Source organism: Lepidochelys olivacea (assembly GCF_965140295.1).
Source record: "Lepidochelys olivacea isolate rLepOli2 genome assembly, chromosome: 2".
In the NCBI taxonomy this organism is placed as follows: Eukaryota; Metazoa; Chordata; order Testudines; family Cheloniidae; genus Lepidochelys; species Lepidochelys olivacea.
Genome location: NC_140412.1, coordinates 56366890 through 56390264, shown reverse-complemented (window position 1 = coordinate 56390264; position 23375 = coordinate 56366890). Strand labels below are relative to the sequence as shown.

The 23375-nt window shown below is 39.4% G+C and overlaps 1 protein-coding gene and 1 long non-coding RNA gene across 6 annotated transcripts in view; one reads left to right on the top strand and one right to left on the bottom strand.

Annotated features, from left to right (window-relative positions):
• Positions 1-8602, top strand: part of HNF4G (hepatocyte nuclear factor 4 gamma) — an 81233-nt gene extending 72631 nt beyond the window's left edge. For 4 of the 5 annotated variants that reach the window (XM_084621303.1, XM_084621305.1, XM_084621306.1 and 1 more), the window contains exons 6-10: positions 2111-2198; positions 4684-4836; positions 4992-5228; positions 5694-5816; positions 6260-8602. In XM_084621303.1, the coding sequence (XP_084477429.1) occupies positions 2111-2198; positions 4684-4836; positions 4992-5228; positions 5694-5816; positions 6260-6378 (720 nt within the window). In that variant the 3' untranslated portion in view covers positions 6379-8602. The remainder of the gene's footprint in view (positions 1-2110; positions 2199-4683; positions 4837-4991; positions 5229-5693; positions 5817-6259) is intronic. The other variant, XM_084621304.1, reaches the window with a different exon arrangement.
• Positions 1-23375, bottom strand: part of LOC311516902 — a 73498-nt gene that overhangs the window by 647 nt on the left and 49476 nt on the right. The window lies entirely within an intron of this gene.

Below are 23375 nucleotides of genomic sequence, written 5' to 3'. Positions count from 1 at the left end.
GTAGGAATTTAAATTTGACCGCTCTTGGAGGGGCATGTTAAACACACATATATTATACAGATTAATATCAACACATGCACATATATCATACGCATAGATATAAACAGCAGTACACTCACCATTTCAACATGGCTCCGGGGCTGGAGGAGCTGTCAGCTCCTGCCATGGCCTCAGAGCCAGAGGAGCTCTCTCTCTGGCCCAACCCCCCCCGCCTTGTGCATGCCTCTGCACATTACTGTCACCAAGCAACTGATTGGGAGGTTAACTCGCTGCTCAGAGGGTCCTGATTTTGGTCTTTTAAATTGTAGTTCTACTCTGAAAGTGACCCTATAAAAATGTCATTGTGGAATTCCTCTGTACTGTCTCCTCAGTGTCAAACATTCTCTGTTTGTAGTAAAAAGACATGAAGGGTTCTCTCAGCACTGCAAACCCAGCCTTGTATCTGAGAGTGAAGCTGGGGACATTCCTCCTCCTGCATCTTTCCAGTAGTAAAGCTGTTTCAGGCCAAAGCATGCCCTTTCAAATTATTGCTTCCGTGATACCTGTGCTTACACTGGGTTTGCACAAATGTAGCAAACAATTCCGTTGACGATATTGAAGGAAGAATGGAATCAAATCGGTCTTTAGTTGTGTTGGTACTGTAGGGGCCACAGATGTAAGATGCAATAAAACTTGCTTTCATCACTTAAGCTGATATGATGGAACAGGAAAAAGAACAGACCTGCTGATTAAGAACATACCAACTTTACACTTTTCTGAATATAAGTGCACTTTAGAGGGTCACTAGCCAATAATTTTATGCTGAAAATTTGACCTACAGTACTTAGAACATAAAGTGAGAAATACTCCTCAAACTCCAAGGAAAACCCGATGCTTTGTTACTGAGAAGTTAAAAGTAATGGCTACTACTTTTGTATGATAACCTCTTGCTAATTGGCAACTAGCATTTACTTATCAAATAAGCTTCCTCGTTTTGTACACTTTCTTCCTGACCTCGGAGTCAACCTGGTTTATGAACAACAAGGTAAACAAAAAAATGTGTTAGCTCTGTTAAGGCTGAGATTCTGAAAGCTTTCTAATTTGGTTGCTCAGTTCTCTTAGCTGGCTTTGAAAATCCCAGCATAAAAATCACAAGAGAAAAATTCGTGTTTGCACAATGGAAACAAACAAAAGCCCCAAGAAAATAGATTTCATTGCCAAGCTTCTAAGAGGGCATTATAAACAATGGAATGTAAATAAAAAATGTAAAATGATAAACTAGTGAGTAAATTGTTTAACTGCTTTCCTGGTATGAATCAGGTTTCTTCTTTATTGACTATCATAAAGAGACCTTGTTCTATATATTTTGCAAGGATATCATTGTCTGTATTTCATAGTGAAACTGCCTGTTTGACAGCAAAATGGAGTACTTCTCTGTTATTTTTATTTTCAATTTTGTGCATGGTGTTTTTTCTTTTATTTCACTTATTAGAAGAGAGGTATTTTTAAAAAAAATGGTTGAATTACTCAGTAACATACTGTCTTCTGAAAGCTAATAGGTGGGCCTGGTATGGCACTAGGAAAATTTGTTCTAAGCCAAAAAAAAATCAACAATGTCCAGAAGGTTGGCTTTGTGGGGGAAAGAGACATCTCAAATATCTTTGTGTTTTACTGGATCAGGCTGAACAAAATACTGTACTGGATATTGCAAAATTCACGATAATAAGTTATGATAGCCTTCCTGCCACCGGTTCCTTCCATGTTGACTTAAAATCCAAGAACAAACTTTATGTAAAAGGAATTGGAAACTATGAAGTGCACATAAATATATTCAATGATAAACTATTTGTGAAATCATATTATGTTCAAAATTCAGTTTGTTCATATTGCTAAGTGATAACCGTGACAAAGTGACATAGTTTAACTCAACTACATTGAAATAGTAAGATATTATTATAAAATGGAACCATGTACCTTAAAAATTACTTGTGGTAGTCTGACTGGTGTAATTGCAAGCAACAGCACTCTGATGCCTGCTGCCGCTGATTCATTTTGTCCCCTACAGATAATCACATATTTGTGTTGATGTTATAATTCATGTTGTTAGTTTATGGGGGTTCCTGTTTTTAAGGTTGCCCTGCTAAGAGCGCATGCTGGGGAACACCTCTTGCTTGGAGCAGCAAAACGGTCCATGGCGTATAAGGACATTTTACTTTTAGGTAAACATTTATTTTGTTTTAATTAATAATTGCCATGTTATAGTTCACTAACAACCATATAATCAGCATCCTGATAAACAGTGCCCTCATTTAACTGGGACAATTGCCACAGCACAATGAGTGCAATGCACTCCACTGTCTTTTTAAACACTGCACTAATGGCATACCTAACACTGTACTTATGGTATGCCTACCTTATTGTCACGTGCCAGGTTTCAGCAAAAGCAGATGTACAGTCCCTTGCAAATTAAAATGGCTCCAGTTCTACTGACACCATAAACCTAAACCCACATAGGAAGTCCTTGCCAAATGGATCTACATACTTTGGTACCCTGTGTGGCAACATTGACTCATGTCACAACCCACCAGTGGGTTCCATCTGTGCCGGTACTTTTGCCTTCTTGCAAGGAACTGTCTCGGTGTCCCTGGACAGAAGCACCTAATGCAAGCCAGGGGTATAAAGTGTGTAAGGTCTAGGGGCAGTCCATCAGCCTTTCTTTATCAACTTTGTGCCATCATGTTTAGGGGACTTTCCACGGCCTGCTATGCTCATACTTGGGCTCTGGCTATCTGTGGTCCAATATGATTCATTCTGAATGTTATTGTACCAACCCTAGCATCCAGGGAATGGAGAGCGCTTGCTCTAGAGATGCTACTCACATTAGAGGCTCTTTCCTGTTTCTGGTCCAATTTTTTTCCTGAGTGCAATTTTACTGGAATAAACTGCCTAGTGAAGTGTAAAACTGACTCATCATACCCATTAAATTACTAAAGATATAAGTATTTGCTGTATTCTTGGGACACTTAGGTAATGAGCAGAACTGGTGTAAATGAAAGTGGTGGTTAGCATGACAAAGGTAAGTATATCCCACAGAAAGGACCAATTTAGGACCAGCTACTCTAGCTCTCTGAGGAAGAATTCTGTATAGCTGATGATTCATTGACCTAGTGGGAAATTATCATCATCTTTTGTCATGACAAAATTCTTACCCTTGTATATTATTCTCACAGGTCATTTTAATATACAGATAACTTTTGGCCAGAAGTTAAAGTAAGGTAGATTGCCGGTGTAGGCAGCTCCTCTGTCTCTGCTAAAAGCAGATGGAGAGCTTCCCCTTCTCTCTCTTGTTTAGAGGAGGCTTTCTCTGCTTCTCGTCAGCTGGTGAGTTGAGGACTTGTCAGGCAAGATGTATCAGAAGTGGAAGCCATGGAAGAAGTTGTTTCTTGGATGGGAAGTTTCTGGGTTTTGCCACTACTAGATGTAGCCGAAGCACTGGCTTCCCAGTAAAGAGTACCTCCATCAACCTTCTCTGAAGGAAGATATACTTTCCCTCTACTGATGATTCTGACAATCTAGCCCAGAATATGGCACTTGTTGGGGAGTTGACCCCATTTAATACCTTATAAATTTTCTTTATAAACATAATCCCCCTACTTACTCCAAATATTCTGCCTGGCAAGCCTCCAAAGAATTCCCTGCTTGGGTAAAATGATGGAAAGAAATATTAATTTTGTGTAAATTATATGAATATCTAAAATATCTTAGCCAACAAAATGGATCTGTTATTCCTTTAAATCAATGTGTACTGCATACTACCCCATATAATATAACACAAGCATCTGCTATTACATTACTTCATCGTTCTAAAGCTACATCTTATTTTGTTTCTATTCAACCATTTATTCCTATTAACTTCAGTGGGGCAATGATTTCACCTATTAACTTTTTCTTACTAGAATAAGCTCAATAGCATCTGTAGTGACTGAGCCAGTTGAAAATTGTAAATTCTTCAGGGCAGAGACTATATCTTTGTCCTGTGTTTATATAGTGCTTTGCACAGTGGCGTCATGGTCCATGAGTAGGATTCCCAGGGTTTATGGTAGTACATATATATATAATAAAGTACATAAGATTATGCTACCATAAATAGTAGCAGTCTGTTAGGAAGTTACATTTTGTTCCTCTCTTTCTCTTAGACAGGTTTAGAATTCTAAACCAAATAAATTAGAAATGGGGACTTATATTTTTTACACTCAATTTAAATAATTATGAGGACCACATTTTCAAAGTGGCCTCTTTCTAGCCTCTAAAACAGAACACTGACTTTTCCTAAGATTAATTGCCCGTGCCAAATCTAATGTGTCAAAATGGACTTGTGGGCCCAAACTATATAGTTAGATGGCTAATTGGATAACTCCCCAGTTTGTGCACACAAAAGGCCTTGAACCTGCAGCCATACTAATCAGTAACTATGCATATGGGAATACTTATATGCCTAAGTACTTACAGGATCAGAACTTTGTTTTGCACATATGCTTTCCTTGTAAAGAAACTTAGTTTTGCAGGAGGGAATGTTACTGTATGAAAAATTCAACATGCAAAAATCTGATTATGCAAAATTAAAAATGGTTTGGTTCACCTGGATCTGTAAATTTAAACCTTTGTGTAACATCAGTCCATATTCTGTTTTTTTTTCTCCTCAAGGTAACGATTATATCATCCATCGCAACAGTTCTGAAGTCGAGATCAGCCGAGTGGCAAACCGGATTCTAGATGAGCTAGTCCGACCATTCCAGGAAATTCAAATAGATGACAATGAGTATGCTTGCTTGAAAGCAATTGTGTTTTTTGATCCAGGTACATTTTCCAAAAAGTCTTTCAGATTTACTGTATGAATACACTGAAATTCACCTTTTGTGATGTAGCATTCATTAACAGTCTACATATTTGAACAAAGAATTTTTCACTGAAAGAATATGCTTTGACTTGAAGTATTTTTTCATTTTTTCAAGATGCAAAGGGATTGAGTGACCCATTAAAGATTAAGAACATGCGGTTCCAAGTCCAAATCAGTTTAGAGGATTACATTAATGACCGTCAGTATGACTCCAGGGGGAGGTTTGGAGAACTTCTGCTTCTATTGCCTACGCTCCAGAGCATCACTTGGCAAATGATTGAGCAAATACAGTTGGTCAAACTGTTTGGAATGGTTAAAATTGACAGTTTGCTTCAGGAAATGTTACTAGGGGGTAAGTGTCATTCTTTTTCTGTGATTTTCCACCATATCAACTTGATAAGCACTTTGGAAAAAAATGTTCTCCTCCCCCCGTTACCAGGGGACAGTGCCAATTTGGGGGGAGTGTTAAAGTCATGATAACATGGCTACTGTCCTGTCCCCCCACCTCCAATGTGTACTGTATGGTCCACAGCCATAGCTGAGTACCTGGACATAGAATTCCCCAAAGAGACAGACAGGGGAACCCTTATAGATATTGTAAGGATGAAATCCATTGTTAATGCAACCCAAGCAGTGAAAACAAATGTCATACTTATTATGGTTGAAGTCTTGTTAAATTGTTTAATGAATATGCAAAAGGAAATTATTCAAATTGCCAATCAAAATATTTGCTCTAAGGGAATGTAATTATTGCTGTGTAAATTGCTAGTAGCAACATGTTCATTTGAATTGATATGTGCTCTTCTAATTTTTGCAGGTACGTCTAATGATGCCAGTCATCTTCATCATCCAGTACATCCTCATTTAGCTCAGGATCCATTAACTGGCCAAACTATTCTCATAAGTTCAATGTCTGCTCCTGTACATACAGAACAGATCTGTAAGCAATTGCACATTACCTTTCTATCATAACATCTGACTGTTATGTTTAGTTAATTGGCAAATTCATTAAAATGGTGACCTATCAAAGTTAGTGTATACTTCTTTCATCATAATTTCTGAGATTTAAATAGTCATGCACTTAAAATAAATAAATAACTAAATAAATAAAAACACCACACACAGAAACAACCTCCTAAACAATACATTCTGGTTTGACATGAATTGAAAACACATGACACTGTTTTGATATTACCATTGGTTACAAATGTGGGTTTTTAAAAGTGAACAATACACAGGGCTTCTGATATTTAAAAATTAATATTTACCTTTAGCTGCTAACGCAGCTACTTTTTTAGGATACAGTAGTATGTATATCATCAATATGTATTTAGATTGGTCAAGAACATAATAATACATAGTTTCCCCTTAATTCTTTTTCAGCAACTCCAGAAACTCCATTACCTTCCCCTCCGCAAGGCTCTGGACAAGACTACAAAATGTCTACAAACCAGGCTACAGTCATAACACAGCAATCAATTTTAAAACAAAAACCATTGTGATAATTTTTTTTTTATTTTTATTTTTGTTTTCTTTTCTTTTACATGCACTGTATAAATTGTTAGGACACCTGGATGGTGGAAACCTCAGGATAGCAAATAAGGCCACCCCTTGACCCAAGGAAGTACAGGGGGCTGTTCTTATAATTCTTCTGTTTCAAAACTCAGAAAGCAAGGTACACTATTATGAATGATGAATTTGCCGTACACTTGGGGATACTGGTAGTCTTACAGCATGTGTATATTTTGGTAATGCCTTTGGATCATTGAATTGAACAGGTTCATTTTTATTTCCCATTTGTAGTTGTCATCTTAATATTGTTTATTTTAGATCTGTAAGTAATTTCTTCATTGAAATGTCACTTGGAACTAATTGTGCTTGTTTAGCTATGAATGGTGAACTTAAGACATGGATTAACACGAGCCAAGAGTTCATAAATAATAAAAGAGGAGGTTGTTAAATAAAACAGACGTATTACATTTAGAGTGAAAATACATAATGGATAGGAGGGTCTGTTTCATTAAAATAAATCCTAATGTGGGGATACCATGATCTGGAAGTATGACTATACCAGAAGAGTTAAGCGTGTAGAATGATAGCTGTCATGTTTACCTATCAGTTTATGTGAATACGGTAAAATGAGAGAACCCGCAACATGCAGCTGTGTGTTAAAAATGAAACATGAGTATAGGGAATGACTTTGATCATGCACACACACTGTGTTTGCTCACAGTTGGAATTTGTTATGATGATCTATTTACTGACTCAGAGAGAGGTTTTCATGCTATGCTTTCATTCATGAATTATTGACATCACAAGAAAATTTCTACTTCGCACAGTCTGGTTGTTCATAAGAGGAATGATTTTTCCTTTAATGGAGACTTTCTCCCCAAAAGCTGTTAAAAAGTGCCAAATAATGTGGTCTCTTGGGTTATTTTAATGAAATAACACATTGGAGTCAGAGATTCAGCAAAGAGATGTGACCTGGCCCAAATACCTTGGTTTATTATAACATCATAAGTTCATACAATCATCACAGGCAGCTAACTCCCTGACTCTTAAAGTGGTATACACACAACTGTAAGAACTTTTTGTCCTTTTTTGCAAACATAAAGCCACAAAACCATGTAAAACAATTAGAAAAAGTTTGAGTGCTGACTTGTAAACTCAGAATGCTTTAATGAGAATTCACATAACACCGAGCAGTATGTGTGTTCCTTTAGGGTATTCTGCAATAGTTGTATTTGTGGTTAAATCTGCATACAATAGCTCTTAATGTTCATCTTTTGCTTTTTAAAAAGTGTTTTCCTTTTTATTGGTCATTTTGTATTTTTTATGAATAAGCATATATTGCATTACTCTGTGGAGCAATAATGTCTCCTTTCTCATCTCCTTTATGATATGTATGATTCACTTTTTGATGATCTTGATCATACTCTCTTTGATGCCTAGGGGAGGTTTGCAATTAATTTCAGTGAAAGCAGGGATGTATCCCTTGTATGCAAATTGGACCATAGGCGCCGATTCTGTGGGTGCTCCAGGGCTGGAGCACCCACAGAAAAAAATAGTGGGTGCTCAGCACCCACCAACAGCCCCGCAGATCAGCTCCTACCTTTTCCCCCTCAGTGCCTCCTGCCTGCCAGTGATCAACTGTTCAGCAGCATGGAGGAGGAGGAGGAGCAGGGGCAGGATCTGGGGTGGAGTGGGGGTCCAGCACTCCTGGGGAAATCACGAAGTCGGCACCTCTGTATGGAACTGAGTCTTTTTTGAAACTACAATGTAGCTTTTAGGTGCTGAGCACATGCAACTCCCATTTAAGTGACTATACCTATTCCTACTCCTACTGAAGTCCATGGCAGAGCTCCATTGACTTCAGTGGGACCAGGTTCGGGCCTACTGACTTGAATGCACCAAATACTTCATGACTGAGGTCTCACCCTGTTTGGGTTCATTCTGTAATTTTCCCAGGTACGCTTTGTGAATGCCTCTATAACTGACGCAGAGCACAGCTTATTGTATTTGGTTCTTACACTGTATTTTAGACAGAGAATGTACAACAGAATGTTTTCACAAACTGCCAGAATGTACTGGATAAAATCATATACTGTAGTATGATATCTTGCTAAAGGATGTTATCTGTTTTATACAGTACATTGCATTTTTTTCAAATAAGGAAAACACTACTGTAATTTATTGGGATATGCTGATTTATTTTATAAACGTAACATTATTTTTGTAAACTTAATTATGCAAAAATAAAAAATGATTCGCTTTGTTAAACCTTAAATTATATTAAAATGAAATCTATATGTCTGAACTGTGATGTCATGTTTGTATGTCGAGCATTCAAGATAAAAATGGTTGCTGGAAATAACCATCAATCATCATAATTATCAATGCTCAATAAACAGATATATAAACTATGTGTATGTCAAATACGCTCTGTGGTAACTTTTTGGCCATTTACATAATTGCATGAAAAGACTGATGTAATTTTATATTGTCATATAAATAAGTACAAAAAAGTTACAAATCTGCATCTTCACTATATTAAAATCATATGGAAAATGTATGATAGCAACACATTACTTGCCATTCTGTAGCATTGTTTTAGTATTATATAGCAACAGTTTTCAGTTTTTGATCCTGACCCAGAAAATCATTCAAACACACACTTAGCTCAGTCCCTACTGAGGAAATCACTTAAACCCAGGCTTAACTTTAAGTCTGTGCTTAATATTAAGCATGTAAGTAACTACTGTTCTTGGATTGGGATAGTTTCCTGAATCATGGCCTTTGAAATTCTGTAGATTTCAAATTATTTAAACAGTTTAATTTAGTTGAAACTTGGTAATACTTGAATGTTTAGAAGTAGATTTCTTTCTTTCTTTCTTTCTTTTTTCCCCTTAAGATTCCTTGCAATGTATTTTATCATATTATCAGCATCTGTTCTGCCTTGGGCCAAATGTTCAACTGTTTGTCTCTTTATAAGGTGGGTGGGTGTTGACTGATGTTGATGTTGAAGATTTTTTAGGCCTTTTGAGCAACCTTTGTCTGCAATTGATGATTCCAGTTTAGGAATCTCTGAGCCCTTTACTTGCAATGCTGAATTGGATGCAAGGAGGGGGTAATTTGGACAAGAGAGATGTTCTCCCTTTTTTAGCTGGAAACACTACAGTAAGGCCTGATCCAAAATCCAAACTGAAGTTAATGTAATGCTAACAGACCCTGGTCATCCACAGCCAGGATCAAACCTGGGATCCCTGGAGCTTAATGCATGAGCCACTACTGCACGAGCTAAAAGACACACTTCTCTCTTAGCTAAGGCTGTAGCAGGCTTATCAATCTCTACCTGGTCTAGCCACCACTAGAGGGGAACAGAGCACCATACCAAGCAGGCGTGGGTTACATACTTCCTCTAGCTGAGGAGGCACATCCTGAGATTCAGAGACTTCCCAGTTGATATCCCAGATGAACCCCCACTTGTAATGCTGACAGATTCCGGCAGCCAGGATCAAACCGGGGATGCATGAGCCACTGCTGCATGAACTAAAAGACACATCTCTCTTAGCCAAAGCTGTAGCAAGCTCATCGATCACTAGCATTCTGACCACCACTAGAGGGGGACAGAGTGACACCCCAAGCAGACATGGGTTGGGTTACATCAATAAAAAGCATCCCATTGACTTTAATGGCCTTTCAGTCAGGCTCCTGTAGGGTTCTGTTATATTAATTTAAAGGAATAAATGGACCAAAAGAATCAAAGGTGTTAACATGACCCTGAAACTTTCCTACATACGTTTAAACAAACTTCAGGGTTTGGTATACAGTGACCTCATCCTTTTAATACCATGGCAAACACACCATAAACATTCTTTTTAACCTTTTATTAAAGATACAGAAAAATAAGGAAAGACAGTAAAAACACTTGAAATGTAAAGTGTTAAATAAGGGTTTCATTTTAACCACATCCCTTGTTCCCTTTCCCTTTAGCTGGAGAGAGCTTTTGGAAAGAAACTGCCTGAACTGACAGTCTCTTAGATGGTATTAAAGATCATAATAGCTGTCTTTTGGGGGAGACAAAAGAAGTCAGTTGAGATGTGCTGGAAAGATTGTTTTCACTGTTGTTAAAGTCTGATCCCGTTTCCTAGACCGTGAAACAAGACAAAGACACACAAAAAGAGAAAGAAAAGAACAGCAAATACAGAAAATGCAGCGTCTCTCTGGTGTTGACTCTCACTTGCAACCTCACTGCTAGAAAATCTAAGGCACAGGACATAGACTTATCAGGCAACCCAAGTCCTGGCAAACATTGGGCTATTCAAGGCATTGCTTTTTGCTGCCTCTTTCTGGTCACAGGCTCAAAGAAAAGTTGCAAAATGTGCAGTCTTGGTAAGCTAACCCAGACTCTTACTAGACAGAAGGAAAAAAGAGAAGAGATAGGAAAGAAAAGAAATAGGGTAGAGAAGGAAAAGGACACATGAAGAGGGGGACAAAGTCTCACACCCCAGGTGGGTGTTCAGGATTCAGCTGGAGCCAATGAAGATGGCAGTGTCATCAGGGTCCCTCTGTCTGACCCAGTCTGGTCAAGACATATCTCAGGATCAGGATGATGAAGGCACAGTGGTGGCAGGCTGGATCCTGGGTTACGAAAAGATGGTGAGGATGGTAGCCATGATGGTGAAGCCTGCTTCTTCTCTTTCTTTCATCTTTCAGTCAGCCAGCTTTTATGTTTCCCTCTGTCTGATAATTTTTACCCTCTTGAGCAGTGGTTCTCAAACTTTTTTTCTTCACAGACCACTTGAAGATTTCTGAGGGTCTCGGTGGACGACTTAATGATCTTTCCAAATGTTGTTTGTACCGTTAGCTAACTATTGTAAAGCACTTTGGATAAAAACGCTATATATAAAAAAGTAATAATAATTAACTATTTTTTGTTCTACAAATAAAAGCACACAACTCATATTTTAATATCAGTAGTCTTACCTTTCTAATGCGATGGATGTGCTCTCTTTTAGAATCATAGAATATCAGAGTTGGAAGGGACCTCTGGAGGTCATCTAGTCCAACCCCCTGCCCAGAGCAGGACCAATCCCAACAAAATCATCCCAGCCAGCGCTTTGTCAAGCCTGACCTTAAAAACTTCTAAGGAAGGGGATTCCACCACCTCCCTAGGTAACGCATTCCAGTGTTTCACCACCCTCCTAGTGAAAAAGTTTTTCCTAATATCCAACCTAAATCTCCCACACTGCAGCTTGAGACCATTACTCCTTATCCTGTCATCTGCTATGACTGAGAATAGTCTTCTCCCACTGCAGCAGCCCCTGAGCTAGGGCTGGGAAGGAAGGGGGTCTCTTCACCATCACAGCAGCCACAGAGCGAGGCTGGGAAGGAGGGCCATCTCTCCCCAACAGCCACAGCCCTGGAGCTGGGGAAAGTCACCTCTTTCTCTGGCCACCACAGCTCTGCAAGTCCCAAATTCCCCACACCCTGTCTTCTCATCCCACTGCCCCTCCCACCTACCCCCTGTGTGACTGCACTAATTAGGTGGGTGGCCCTTCATTCTGTCATGTGCGACCGCCCAGCCATGCACCTTAGAGGGAACTATCCACAGACCACCTGAATGGACCTTGCAGACCACTGGTGGTCTGCAGACCAGTTTGAGAATCTCTGCTCTACATCCTCTTCTTGAGGACCCCAATGCGGAGCGATAGGTGGAATAGCCCATCTCCTCTTTATTTTTACAACGAATTAGGCCTAATTTTCAACACACGAATCTTGGTTCATTGATTTCCAGTCTCATACTTCTCTTGTTTACCAAACATCATGAAGTTCGATAAAGACAAGTGCAAAATACTGCACTTAGGAAGGAAAAATCAAATGCACAACTACAAAATGGGAACTAACTGGTTAGGTGGTAATACAGCTGAAAAGGACCTGGGGTTTTTGGTGGATCACAAATTGAGTATGAGTCAATTATATGATGCAGTGGTGAAAAAAAGGTAATATTCAGGGGTGTATTATCAAGAGTGTTGTATGTAAGACACAGGAGATAATTGTCCTGCTCCACTCCGCCCTGGTGAGGCCTCAGCTGGAGTTCTGTGTCTAATTCTGAGCACCAGAACTAGGAGAGATGTGTATACATTGGAGATAGGCCCGAGGACAGGAACAAAAATGATAAAAAGTTTTGAAAACCTGGCCTGTGAGGAAAGGTTTAAAAAACTGGGCATATTTAGTCTCCAGAAAGGAAGACTGAGAGGGGACCTGATAACAGCCTTCAAATATGTTCTGAGCTGTTATAAAGAGGATGGTATTCAATTGTTTTCCATGTCCACTGAAGGCGGGACAAAAAGCAATGGGCTGAATAGCTAACGCTTACTGCAAATTAGGAAAAGCTTTCTAGCTATAGTAGTAGTTAAATTTTTGAATAGGCTTTCAAAGAAGGCTGTGGAATCCCCATCTTTGGAGGTTTTTAAGAACAGGTTGAACACGCACATGTCAGGGATGGTCTAGATTTACTTGGTGTTGCCTCAGTGCAGGAGGCTGGACTTAACGACATCCTGAGGTCCCTTTCAGCCTTCAGTTCTATGATTACATGTAGAGGTGCACTACATCCAGTTACAACAACGGGTGTTCTACTATATTTTTCCTCATCCACTTTTATCAGGACTGGGTCTTCTGGTTTAAGCTTGTGCCAGTTTCCAGCTGTGTTCTGACTTATAAGGAAGAAAGCCTAGACCTTCTAATTTTTGACATCCCTTGGGATTACAGCATTTAAGCAGGGTCATGTAGGGTGAAATTTTATCTCTTAGGGTATGTCTTCACTGCAGAGTTAAGTAGAGGTTTGTACACTTGAGTTACTTCTCTTGAGTTAGCCTAGCTCAAGTGAGAGGAGCCACCTTGTAAAATCACACCCAAGCTGCTGTGTCCACACTGGCACTCCATTCACTTGTGTGTGGAACTGTGACTTTTGAGATGTAGATCTCCTATTTCTTTGTGCTGCATTAAGCTGAGCCTCTCTTTGAATTCTTTCCCAGTGATTGTGGGAGCGCTTGACTGTCCTTTCTGGGCACACGCGGGGAATTGTGGAAAGGTGTTGGAGGACTAGAGGCTCTCAAGTGGAGTTTGCCTGAGTCCACACTGCAGAGTGGTCATGTCAGCAGCTGATGAGCTGTGCTTGCTCCAACTTTAGCCTATACCTCTAGCGGGACAGCCAACCCGAGTTAAAAAGCAGCACTATGCTCCAGCTGAGAGTTTTTGTGTATGGATGGGACTCAACTTAGGGGCAATGCAGAGAAGCCCTAAGGTTGGCACTGTTATGACCTATCAACCCAAAAAACAATATTAGCAATAGTTAAGTACATTTTTATTTAATGTTGTGGAACACTGCTGTCTTCCTTTATAATGCCCCCTTTTTTTTCTTGTTTGAATAACATAACTAAAAAGGAAAGGGTTATCACTGAAATCCAACTAGACATTTTTTAAAATATATAGAAAGCCTTCAGCTTTTAGAACATTTCAAGGCATTTCTTTAATTTAGCCCATGCACCTTACTGCATGAATAGAATGTTGCAGCCTATGCTGATATTTTAACAGCATGCAGTTTTTCTTCCTTTCTATTTCGTTGACCCCCTTCACAGTTGAATGCATTTTCATGGAAATGACTGTCCAACAAAGAATTCCATTTTTCTGATGCCTGCCTTTTTGTAATTTAAATAATATGAGCATCTGAACATAGAGATTTTGCATTAGGAGGCAATGGCAGTCTTTCCAACAGAGTTTATTCAATATATTTCCAACATCATCTATTCGAAGATATACTTAAGATGACCGTAGTCAGAGACTAATTTGCTGTGGTTTCCAAAAGTGGAGTGGATAGCAATAGTAAGAGTTGATAAAGAATTGCCATATAGAATTTTTCATTGTTTTATTAAAATTTTGTAATGAAATTAGTCTTGATCTGAAATGCAGTATAAAGAACAGTAATCTAAAATATGCAGACAGATGTACTATAAAATAAGCCATACTTATATGCTTAATTTATATACTTTGGAGTAGATTTTTCTCTTGCAATATGCAAATTAACAATCTATATTTTATCTCAGTAGCAAAATTATAATTTAACCTACTTCATAATCTGGGTTCCCTGTTAACCCCCTTTTTTTTGCATCTTGGTTAAATTACATCATATAACTAAATAAATTGAACCAGATACTCCATTATATATATCAGTTATATACCTAAAGGAGGAGGATCTGAGCAATCTTACTTAAACGAAGGTTGCAGGATTGCTCTCCCAAACTGAAAATCCAATGTACAGGCCAAATCTCAGGCTTAATGTTGTGTAAAGGTACGGCTAGAACTTCAGGTAGCAACTTTTCATAGTTCAGCTGTGGAAACATTTCTGGCACATACAGTTGGGACCCTTTTAGACCTCCTGGAATGTGCCTATTGATAAGAATCCTTGTGAGTTCACAGCAAGAGACTATGCAGAGGAATCCACTTGGACAATATCTGAATAGTGTCCACATCTACTACAGATAGTCTAGGTGGGTTTATAGAATGGCTGTTTCGAGAGTAATTTAGTACCCTTTTAACGTCTCAAGAGTGTAGCTTAGCGTCTTCTGGTAATGAATAGGTCTTGGGGGATAATACAGGCAGGTTAGTGTTATAAGTGAAAATCATAGATCAACTTTAATAAGAATTTGAGATATCACCTGAGCTTTATGAAACATGATGTGCCATTAACAGGGCCCTGTACATTCCACGATTCTGCATGTCTGAATTTGCCTTGAAATAAACAGCCAGTTGTCAAAATAAAGAATGCCCAGTCTTCTCTTTTGGGGCTGCAAAGAGTTCAAATGGCAGAACCTAGTGCTGATAGTTTTGGTCTCACATACAGACTCTGAGGAATATGCAGTGAACCCCTCCTGGAGACACAGAAGTGATTATGGTTGCTGATATCACCATATGAAATTTTAACGCACTAATAGATTTGGTCAGATGTCTGTGATCCATTATGCAATGTAACCACCTTTTCTTTTTAATTTGAGAAAGTAGCATGAGAAGAGACCTTTCCTGCTGTATCTATGTGGAACCTTTTCTATGATTCTTGTTTGGAGGAGGGATAAAATGTCATCTATGAGCAGTTTCTCATCAGAGGGGTCCCTGAAGAGGAAAGGTGAAGTGGGAGGTTAGGGGGCGGGCAGCACAGAGTGAAATTTGGAGGGAATTACCCTTTTTTACTATAGGGTTGTAGAGCTAGATATATAAACCCCTACAGACTCCTTAAAAAGATGAAATTGACGATGGAACATTATTAAACAATCAGAAGAAAATATTTTAATGTTACAAAACTCATGTAGCTCTGAAAGCTACACAGAAAAAGAAAGAAGAAATGTTAATAAACTGCCAATTGAAAAAGACTGAGACTCTATACACAAATCAATTAAGTAGATTACAAAAGGCTAATTTGGCAGATGACTGTACCTGTAGCGTTCAAGGTGAGAAAAGGTTGATTCAGATAACAAACAAAAATAAGTCTATTCATGGATAATTAGTCAAATAAATTGTTGCTGTAAATAGTGCAGCCATATCTAGTAGTGATCCTGTAGCTAGGAAGGGTAGAGAAGTTTACTTGGGGGAATTCTTGTTAGAAGTTTAATTTAGATTCTGTCCTTTTCACAGAAATAAATCTCCTTAATTGACATGTGGGGCCTTTAGAAAAGTGGAAGTGGTGCAGTTCTGATGCACAGGGAGACAAGATGCCAGGAGCATGTGAAGGGAATTTAGACACTTTCTACCCCTCAATGGCAGATATGTATTTCAAGGGTCTCCCTTTTTGGTATTTCCATAAAGGGATAATATGTAAGGTGAAGGTGACCATAAGGTGAGTTCCTAGATATCTCAGTGATGGCTGACTTAGAAATACTCTAATATACCCTTAAAGGACCATTACTACCTCTGCTCTGCCCACCTGGGAGATGGATTCATCCTCCAAAGAGGATGGATCTAGACTATTCTCAATGGTAGCAGATGACAGGACAAGGAGTAATGGTCTCAAGTTGCAGTGGGGGAGGTTTAGGTTGGCTGTTAGGAAAAACTTTTTCACTAGGAGGGTGGTGAAACACTGGAATGCATTACCTAGGGAGGTGGTGAAATCTCCTTCCTTAGAAGTTTTTAAGGTCAGGCTTGACAAAGCCCTGGCTGGGATGATTTAATTGGGGATCGGTCCTGTTTTGAGCAGGGGGTTGGACTAGATGACCTCCTGAGGTCCCTTCCAACCCTGATATTCTATGATTCTATGAGAGGCTGCAGCACTGGGAACTGTCAGAGATTGACAGCTGAGTCCCTTTCCCTCAGCCAAACAAATCATTTTGAGGGTGGAACTAGTGACAGGAGCCGTTTTGGAAGGCAGGAGTGTGAAGCAGCATCTCTCTGGTCCTGTGGGGAGAAGGGGAGCTCCAAGAATCTAGCCCTAGGATGGAAAAGCCTGAGTAAAGAACTTTTCACTTTGAAAACGGGGCCAAGAATAAAGGAAAAACTGCTTGAAAGGGGAGCATTGCAAGAAAGTCTCCTGAAAACCCTATTATCAGCTAGAGATAGCCAAGAGGCCAGGTGGGTGCTCAAGAAGGTTTTGGGGGGGTTAGTGGGGGGCCAAGGAGTGAAGATTCACCCAAGAGACTGTTGCAGAAATGATGCTATCTCTTGTGATTTTATTGTGAGTCTTGTGATGTTTTTCTTAAAGCCCCACTTTCTGGAGTCATGTGATTATGTGAGAATCTCAACTTTCATTTTTTAAAATAGGTAAGTTTCTAGCATTCACAACTATTGTTGTTATGTCCTAAAAATGTCATTTACTATTTTTTAATGTTGTTTAGTGTAACCTCTTTAATGGAACTACCCTGTATTCTCTCTCAGCTATGTCTTACCTTATCTCTCCTAGACTGAGAGTAAATGGGTCTGTTTATTTTGTGACCCCTGCGTATGAGCTGCCAGCACTAACCAATTTCTTGCACCACTGTTCACACAGGCTGAGGCTCAGGCCTGCTAGGGCAAGACAGGATTGGCGACAATAGCTGGAAAGATCATCAGGGTAAGGTAAGAGAGAAGGGCAGTGGATATGCAACTATGCAGCTTTCCCTGTAATTTCTGATACTTGCTGCTGAACACTGGCTACAGGGACTATTGCAGCTTTGGGAGCATGGTAGCAGCTACCAGGTGGGTCTTTGTGTTGCAAGGACTACTGTCACCTCACCAGTGCAAAGACCATGGATTCAGGTTTGACGGGGGAAGTGGGATTTTACCATATGTATAATTCATCTTTGCAAGCGGATAATTATCACAGTCTTTCGAGAGAACTATTTGTTTTAAAACTAGAAATGAATTAATTAACCTATATCTCTTGTACATTCATTGAATTTATAAATGTATCTGCTAAAATATTGATGAAAAATATTGTCTGTGGGTCACATCCTCAGCTGATGTAAATCAACATCTGACCCTATAAAACCACATTTATTAAACAGAGGTTTGATCCAGTAGTACCATGCCATTTTATTATCAGATGACCTCTTGTTTTAATTTATGAAGGTGATATTCGATTATGTCATGGTCAAGTGGAATGGAAACCCTGCAATAATGGTATCATTAGAAGACAAACAAGTATAACTACAACCCATCACCGTTCTTGTCTGAAGTTGTATAAAGGTTTATTTTGGTGCACTGTGTATTACAGGTTAATCCACAGTATACACAAACCAATGCACCACTTTAAACTCCATTATTTCATGGCACAGAGAGTTACACTACAACAAGAGCAAGAGACAAAGCTGTGCCCTGTCTCTAATATAATTTTCTTTCTGGGTAGAACCCATTGAGAGTTATTTGTTGACCTTTAAAATAGAATGTCAAGTTCCTTTAATATTTTTTAGATTAAGATGTTCAGGGATTCAAGTAAGAATGCTCAGAGAGTCCCCTTGCTGTCCTGTGTGGCACTCAGACTAAGCAGAGTCTGTGACTCTGGCTGTAGGGAAGGAGAATATATAGTAGGAGTGAAACACCGCCTCAGACATTCTATTATTGCTAGTGAGTGGCTAATTCACCCTCACAATCACCTAAATAGGTTTACTTTCTCCTACTTAGCTGAAGAACTCAGCAGATTGTGGAGCCCAGCACGCACTAGGCAACTTTCCCATAGATATGTCCCATTTACAAATTAGACATTAATTTACATGAGAGAGAGAGAGAGAAAATTATTTGGGGGAGAAAAACTGCTATGGAAAGATATACGTCTTGTGGGGTTAAATTAAATTCTGCAATGTCATAAGCAAAAATGGAGGAAAGAAGTAAGGGCCCTTTTATCCCTGCATGTATAGTAAGGATGGATCACTGCATAGTTCACAGAAGTGCACTAGGAGTTATGCCTAGGTAATGCGTAGGGTGAACAACACATCCCAAAGGAAATAGGCCTGTTGGGTATAAGTTGGGGCTACCCCCCAGGCTGACTAACACATTTGGGTCTCATATCCTGCCAAGTGTTGAACACTCTGACTCTGACTCCAATAGAGCATTTAAGCACATGCTTAAATTTAAGAACATGAATAGTCCCATTGATTTCTTTATTGGACTGGATCAAAGTAAGATTATTCACCAACTTGCAGAATGGAGCTCACAGTACCATTGGTTGCACTAACTACACTTCAGAAGAATCCATGCATAAATTGTTCTCTTCTCAAAATAAACAGACAAAAACCAGCATAACAACTTCCATGCATTGCAGTTGTCCACTCTGAGCCATCCTGCCTTGCTATGCTGGTAATATTTCCACTACTATCACCATGACTCCTTTGACTGTTGCCTCAGAATTTAGCCCTTTGATGTTTCCTTCATATCTACCCAGTTTTGGTTTTTGTTCATAATATATACATATTCAAGCTTAAAATGTACTGGAAATAAACCGAATACTAAATATACAGCCTATAAAGTAAAATAGTAAGGCTATGTTTTGATGCTCTAATTGATGTAGGTTACAAGAAGGAATATTTTGATAACAAGGTATCCATGCGTAATGACAGCTAGAAATACAGAATATTGGGAAAATCTGAAAAATAGTTTTGATGCATTCACTGTCTCTTATGTTTATTGACATATCACAAATGTGAGAAACCCTAGCTGTGTGGCTCGGGTGACTGGCAATAGCATATAGAGCCTTTCAACCCCAGGTCACCATTCACCATTTCAAATAGAGAACTGGTTAGTGGTGGTGAGAGGGTTTTTTGTTTTGGTTTTTTTCCTTATGTGAAATTCTTAGTGAATAGCCATCATGCACCCATCTCAAACTGGCATTGATCTGACATCCTCTCAGTGAGGCCAAGGACTCAATGGAGAATGGAAACTAAACTATGCCCTCATACTTTGGGCATAGTCCCTCTCAAAACAGACCACACTAATGAGAACTTCGCACTGCCACTACTTTTACTATACCTGTTTTGCGGATAAGTACTTTGTTCCCAGGAGCTGCCAACATTCACAAGCTCTGCATTTACTTTAAAAGTGTATGAGGGACAAACGAAGGAAAATATTAATTAACACTGGCAAAGCAAAGCGACAGTTTGTACTGACCGAAAAAAACCAAAAAACCCCCCAAGAATGAATAAAGGATTTAATGGCTTGTGTTCTAATGGAAAATATAACTTACTTCATGAGACTGTCATATCTGAAAAAAATGTGTCTACCATTTATAGTTTGTATATGGACAAAAAAAGGTTCATACAGTGGCAGTTATAAATCATTGAAAAGAGTAAGTTGAAATCTTTATAGTAGTAATGATATATTTTCCAGAAAAAAAAATGGAATTTTTTTTTCTTTTCCTTTCCTTGATTCCACATCACATCTAATATTTACTAGGTGATATTAACACACAGTCTACATTATTTTTATAATAGGTGTGTGTGTGTATATATATATATATAAAACCAGTTCTGGATATATATAAATATACCCAGAACTGGAAACAATACTTCAATTGAGGCCTAATCAGCGCAGAGTAGAGTGGAAGATTTACTTCTCTTGTCTTGCTTACAACACTCCTGCTAATACCTCCCAGAATGATGCACACTTATTTTGCAACAGTGTTACACTATTGACTCATATTTAGCTTGTGATCCACTGTGACTCCCAGATCCCTTTCCTCAGTACTCGCCATTCATTTCCCATGTTGTATGTGTGCAATTGATTGTTCCTTCCTAAGTGGAGTATTTTGCATTTGTCATTATTGAATTTCATCTATTTACTTCAGACCATTTCTCCGGTTTGTTCAAATCATTTTGAATTATAATCCTATCCTCCAAAGCACTTGGAACCCCACCCAGCTTAGTATCATCCACAAACTTTATAAGTGTGCTCTCTATGTCATTATCTAAATCACTGAAGATATTGAACAGGACCAGACCTAGAACTGATCCTTGTGGGATCCCACTTGATATGACCTTCCAGCTTGACTGTGAGCCCCAATAATTACTCCCTGGGAATAGCTTTCCAACCTGTTATGCACCCACCTTATAAAAGCTCCATCTAGGTTGTATTTCCCTAGTTTGTTTATGAGAAGGTCATGTGAGACAGTATCAAAAGTCTTACTAAAGTCAAGATATCTATATGATTCTATATTTCGAGTGCATTAGACTTAAACAACTGGGAGGCTAAGCATCGGTATCGGTATCTATGTGGATCAGATCCTCTAGTGTGGCTAGTGCAAGTTGGAGTGGAGGGAATACAAAGGTACTCCCCAAGCCCTCCCCTGATCCTAGGGTTATTGTGTGTAGAGCCAGCCCTCAGGCATAGGTTAAAGCAGACCTAAAACTACCTAGCTAAGCAGATAGATCCTTCTGCAAATCCAAAATTATTTCCAGCAGAATGTTGTAGGACAGTGGGGTGGGAGGAGGTATTGTTTCATATTCTCTGTGTGTATATAAAGTCTGCTGCAGTTTCCACGGTATGCATCCGATGAAGTGAGCTGTAGCTCACGAAAGCTCATGCTCAAATAAATTGGTTAGTTTCTAAGGTGCCACAAGTACTCCTTTTCTATTAGCCATGTAATTGACAATCTCCTCCCCAACCCTGATAGTGAGTACTTGTGGCACCTTAGAGACTAACCAATTTATGTGAGCATGAGCTTTCGTGAGCTACAGCTCACTTCTCACGAAAGCTCATGCTCAAATAAATTTGTTAGTCTCTAAGGTGCCACAAGTACTCCTTTTCTTTTTGCGAATACAGACTAACACGGCTGCTACTCTGAAACTTGTTCAATTTGGTTTCAGATTATTAGTGTCTTAATTGAGCTTCAGCCACTTGCCAGCAGAAATATAATTTTGTCCTCCATGTCAGGGATTACAACCCCATGCAGTCTCCTGCATAATTGTCAGGCACACTAACAAGAAGCTAGTGACTCCAAAACAGGTTCAGCTGATTGAATTTGCTATGGTGAAGTGAACAGGTAAATAGAGCACCGTAGTTGGTCCTTTCAAGTGACAGAACTAAGAGATGCTGCAGGGCACCAATGCAAATAAGCAGAAATCAGGACCTAGCACAATCTATTCTGGAAACAATGCTCCTCAGTGGGTTGCACGTTCAAATGCCCTGGCTCATGCTAGTAATGAAAAAGTAACAGGACAAAAACTATAGTCTCCTTCACAATGATTTACTAAAACCCAAAATGCCTTAAAGGTGAGTTAACAAAGCAACAGGGGATTGATTTAAAGGGACACGGTGAAGGCTTGTAGGACTTAATGAAAACCCAGTCCACTAGTCGGTTTACTTTTCCATTGCCTATGTTGATATTCTTACTGGAAGTATCCATCCTTTCCTGTTGCTGATTTTTTATTCGGAGTCTTAAATAAGCTGGGTACTTGCATTTTTAAAACCATATTTCTTTGAGTCATAGTGTGGACTGACCCATTAAGGGAGCTGGCATCAGGAAATGCCCTGTGCCTAATTATCCACCTCCCAGATTTATGTCTGGACTGTTACCTGGGTCAGGTGATAAAGCATCACATGATAGTACACTGGGTGCCATGCTTCCTGTAAGACGGAGTCTGCCATGGCACTTATATAATAAAGGATAGCTTGATAGGGAGGAAGAAAAACTTGCTGCAGTGGAGACAGATGGGTAATTGTAAAGAACTGTTAGGAGATTCTCTGCGGTGGGCTAGGCAGAAGGCCTAAAAAAATGGCCAAAAAGGGCTTAAAAGGGCTGGGGGAGGTCTTTCCAGAGAGGCCAGGGGTCTGGAGTGGGACTGGAAAAATTTCCCAGCTCAGAGGGAGCTGAGAGAAAGTTGGTGCTGGAAGCTCAGATACAAGAGTAATTGGGAATCCCTGAGTAAGGGATTTATTGGACTGTGAAACCTTGATGATTGGGAAGCTTGGAGGAGAAATAAAACCTGTGAATCTCGAGCTGGGGATGAAGAGTTGAAAATATTTTGTTGGACGTTTCCTTGCCCTGGGAAAGGGGGTAGCCTATACGGGTTATGTGGGCTAATCTATCTTTAGTTGGCCTGTAACTAGCCCATCAAAGAATGGGAGACTGAAGTCTGGTGCTGGAAGAGGGAAACTGAGGAAAAGAGCACCTCATACCCAGGTAATCCAGTCATATGTGGCAATAAAAATTTGCAGAGTGAGGAAGTTACCTGTGGGGCAGATTATGCCCAAAGTTCTGGGCATTAAGGAAGCCTCCTGAAAGTGGATGTCTTCAGCACCATCAAAATTGCTTCTATACCTAAGAGGCACTCCATGTTGTACCTATGTTTAAAAAAAGATGTGTAAGCTCTGTGGCTAGACTCCCTAGAGGCTAAGGAGCTTGCTGCTCCCATCTGTTGGTGAAAAGGGGGAACTTATGGTTACGGAGAGCTTCATTTGCATAACCTTTCTACTCAGACTTCTTTCAGAGACACTTTGGGAGTCACCATAACTTTTTCACAAGTCAGAATTGGTTGGGTAGTGGAAC